Source organism: Monosiga brevicollis, genomic scaffold, assembly GCF_000002865.3.
Source record: "Monosiga brevicollis MX1 MONBRscaffold_14 genomic scaffold, whole genome shotgun sequence".
NCBI lineage: Eukaryota > Choanoflagellata > Craspedida > Salpingoecidae > Monosiga > Monosiga brevicollis.
Window position 1 is genome coordinate 52720 of NW_001865051.1, and position 3365 is coordinate 56084.

The 3365-nt window shown below is 55.6% G+C and overlaps 2 protein-coding genes across 2 annotated transcripts; one reads left to right on the forward strand and one right to left on the reverse strand.

Moving 5' to 3' along the window:
* Positions 1 to 235: 235 nt before the first annotated feature.
* On the forward strand, positions 236 to 878 carry MbMAX (uncharacterized protein; the record flags this gene model as incomplete). The annotated part of the gene is made up of 3 exons (XM_001746726.1): positions 236 to 448; positions 568 to 652; positions 787 to 878. Coding segments are annotated over 3 exons (390 nt in total), but the record flags the coding sequence as incomplete, so codon positions are not given.
* Positions 879 to 939: 61 nt separating this feature from the next.
* Positions 940 to 3314, reverse strand: MONBRDRAFT_32856 (uncharacterized protein; the record flags this gene model as incomplete). The annotated part of the gene is made up of 8 exons (XM_001746855.1): positions 940 to 1097; positions 1544 to 1729; positions 1834 to 1936; positions 2046 to 2111; positions 2222 to 2290; positions 2397 to 2456; positions 2568 to 2664; positions 2746 to 3314. 8 exons carry the CDS (start codon positions 3312 to 3314, stop codon positions 940 to 942), a joined length of 1308 nt encoding a protein of 435 aa, XP_001746907.1.
* Between the last annotated feature and the right edge of the window lie 51 nt (positions 3315 to 3365).

The window sequence follows — 3365 nt, forward strand, 5'->3', positions numbered from 1 at the left end:
GAGTTTTCCTTCCTCCCACCTCAGCATGATATTGCAATAGCAAGCGCAAAGACACCACAAGCCAATGTTCACATCCACCAGTGTCTCTCACTCCTTCTTCTCCCGTCTGCCTGCTGGCCCCACTGCTCTGCGCACAGGTTCCGGGACCCAAAGTAGCAGCTGGGTAAGCTCGTCTAGTCACCTCAAATCGCGAAATAACAAATCCTCCTCCCACTCCCCCCCTTTGTTTGACCCCATGTTCTGCTACCATCTCCTCTCCTTTCTGAAACCCTTCTTGGCCCTCACGTCATCTATGGACTGGATTCCTCTCGGTTTGTTTTTGGGTGCTCGCAGCGGCAAGGCCGACAAGCGGGCTCATCACAACGCTTTGGAGCGCAAGCGCCGTGATCATATCAAAGATAGCTTTACGATGCTCCGTGACACCATTCCCTCCATTAACGGCGAAAAGGTTTGTGGTCATCTCACTCTACGAGCCGTCCGTGCCCGTCCACCCCCAGCACGTCCTGACGCACCGTGATTCTCTGGTCACAACATGCTTCGCTTGCCGTTCTCCGTTTTAAATTATAGCAAGTTCAAGTCTCAAGGGCACAAATCTTGAACAAGGCCACCGATTACATTCAATATATGCGCAAGCGCAACCAAGCACACCAGGTTTGTGCACAAGCTCAATGACACACCTTTCTCTTGTCTTCAATTGTGCTGTGCGGCTCAGCTCGTGGGCTTTGTTTGTCGCCTTGCGTGCGCGTACACACTCTGGTCTGACGAAACCCAAATCATGCGCGCAGGCGGAAATGGAGGAGCTTCGCCGACAAAACGCATCTTTGCAAATGCAAAGCCAGATGCAACATGCCAAATCGGAAGAAGACGGCGAGGACATTAAGCCTCATGTCGACCAATAAATGACCCATGTGTTTGTTTGCCCCTTGTCCCTCAGTGTCTTCAACCCAGTGTCCGCGTGGACTTGTTCATGGCTGGGCGAGCCATCTTGCCCTTGCTGTGTATGCCATCAAGTGCCTTGGGCCAGCCGGTCGTTGATTTTCGCATGCCTTTACTCCACTTTCTCATGCCACCAATGAGTTTGGTTGACTGAGCATGTGCTGTTTGTTTGTCGGCCCAATTCCAAGGGTGGGGTGGGGTGCCCGTCTCGGTGAGTCGAGGCGACTGTAACTCCCCGTTGTCTTGAAGTTGTGCTTGGCACGCGGAAACACCCGCTGACCATCAAGTAGCCTCCGTGGTTTTTTGTGTCTTGGCTTTCGTGTGGTACACCCTGCATCCCGGCGTGGTCTTCTTCTATTTCTGCCGTGGTTTGTTGCAGCCAGTTTTGCAAGTTGGTTTGCATCCGTCTGAAGAGTGCATTCCACCTCAATTAAACGGAGCAAATCAACTCCAACAAGAGTGTGTGTGAGGGCTCAGTCAAGTCCCAACAGCTTTACTTTAGTCCAACTCGTCGTCGTCATCTGTCACCACGCGCAGCACCAGGATGAGCAACACATGCCAAATGCCACAGGAACTGAGAAAGGGTGTAGCGTAGGAGGCAACGGACCTGCATAGCGCGAGGCAGCACGCTGGCCAAAACTCGAAGCCGCCGAGGCGGAAGGCGCACTGGCGCCTGGACGAGGTCCGCCACCCATGCCGCCCATGCCGCCCATCATACCACCAAGCAGGTCGTTGAGGCCACCCGCTCCTCCAGCACCGCCTGCAGCGCCGCCACCCATGAAGCGGCCCATGACTGCAAATACGAGTTGCGAATACGAGTTCAAACATCAGCAGGTGAGAGGAGCAGTGCCACTAGCCGTGTTGGCGGGGTGTCGCGTGGTCGCAGCTGGCACGTACGCTTTTGAAAGACACCTTGCACCTTGGGGTTGGACGGCGGGTTGGTCAAAATGCTCATGGGATTGTCCTTGATGGACACGAGGTAGGCCAACACATCCGGATCCTAACGCGCGCATGCGCGCCATGATAAAGCAACTGTGAACACGCACGTATGGACGGCAGTTCGCGTGGCACTTTGGAAGTCACACCACGTCTTTGGCGCCCACACATACCTTGAGCATTTCAACCACCTCTGGGTCCGTCATAAGGGATGCCAACATTGGGTTCTTGGTCAAGTTCTAAACCGGTGAAAGAAAGAGTGATTTGCGCGCACGGACACTCTCGCAGCCGGCAAACCACTACTCATCCAACACAATAGGTATAATATGGCCCTGGGCAAAGGACAAACGTTAAAGGTGGCTGCAAGCTCGGGATTCTCCTCCAAGGTCTCGCGCATGGGATGGTTCTCCATGCCGGGCTACACCACCACAAGCCAGGACATTGAACACGGCGGTGTGAGTATGGGCGAGATCATGGAAGCAACTGCCTGGAATGGCGTCTACTTCAGACAAAGTGTGACACACCGGCAGGTTGACTGCAACTTTGGGAGCCTGGGCATTCTTGCTGCGACGAAACTCTTGGATCTGTTGTGCACAGAGCGCAAGCCACCCGGTCCAGAGGCGCATGGTGAGCAACCTGCGCCTTGTAACCGCCAGAGCAACGCGGCTGTGGACTGGTCTTGGTTGGATCTTTACCTTGCGGACGTTTTCCTTGGCTTGCTTTAGCCACTCTGCAGTAGCTTCATCAAAGTCAATTTGATTGGCAGCAGCCAGGTACTTGACAGCATCGTCCCTAAGCAAAGCAGATTGACCATGAGCTTTGGATGTCACGGCTAGTAAAAGCAGCAGCGGCAGGGCTAAAGGTGGGACGCACCAGTGAGCCAGCATGGCGTGAGCCTTGCCCAGCCACTTGAGGGCTTGAGCCGAGTCGCTATTAAGGCTGAGGGCCGCGGCACCGTCCTGCACAGCATAAGAGGGCAACTTCATGGCAACATAGATGCGAGCACGGAGAGCATACGCGCGAGCTGAGGGAGCAGCCGCGATGGCGGCATTGATCTTCACCAAAGCCGCGGCTGGGTCCTCGCTCAGCAAGCGGCGCGCAGCAGAAAATTCAGCGTCGGCAATCTCTTGCTCTGCATCGGTGGCCACCTTGTCCGGCTGACCGGGCACGTAAGGGCCGGCCGCTGGCTCTTGAGACACAACATCGGTCAGATTCAGGTCGGCTGGCATCTCGGCCGACTCGGCATCCTGCTCCGAGGTGGCGGGGCTGTCATCCATGCCCAGGGGCACTTCAGGCTCTGGGGTCGATGTCGGGGGCAACGTGGCACCAAGAGAAAGGAGGTAGTCACGGAAAAAGTCAAACTCTGGCGCGTGCACCAACTGGGGCTGCGTCTGCAGCAGCTCCACCAGTGCTCGCATCTGTGCAACCAGCTTGCCGTCCATGGCTATCAAGCCCAACAACGGAGAATTCCAAAACCCCAAACTCATCAGTGC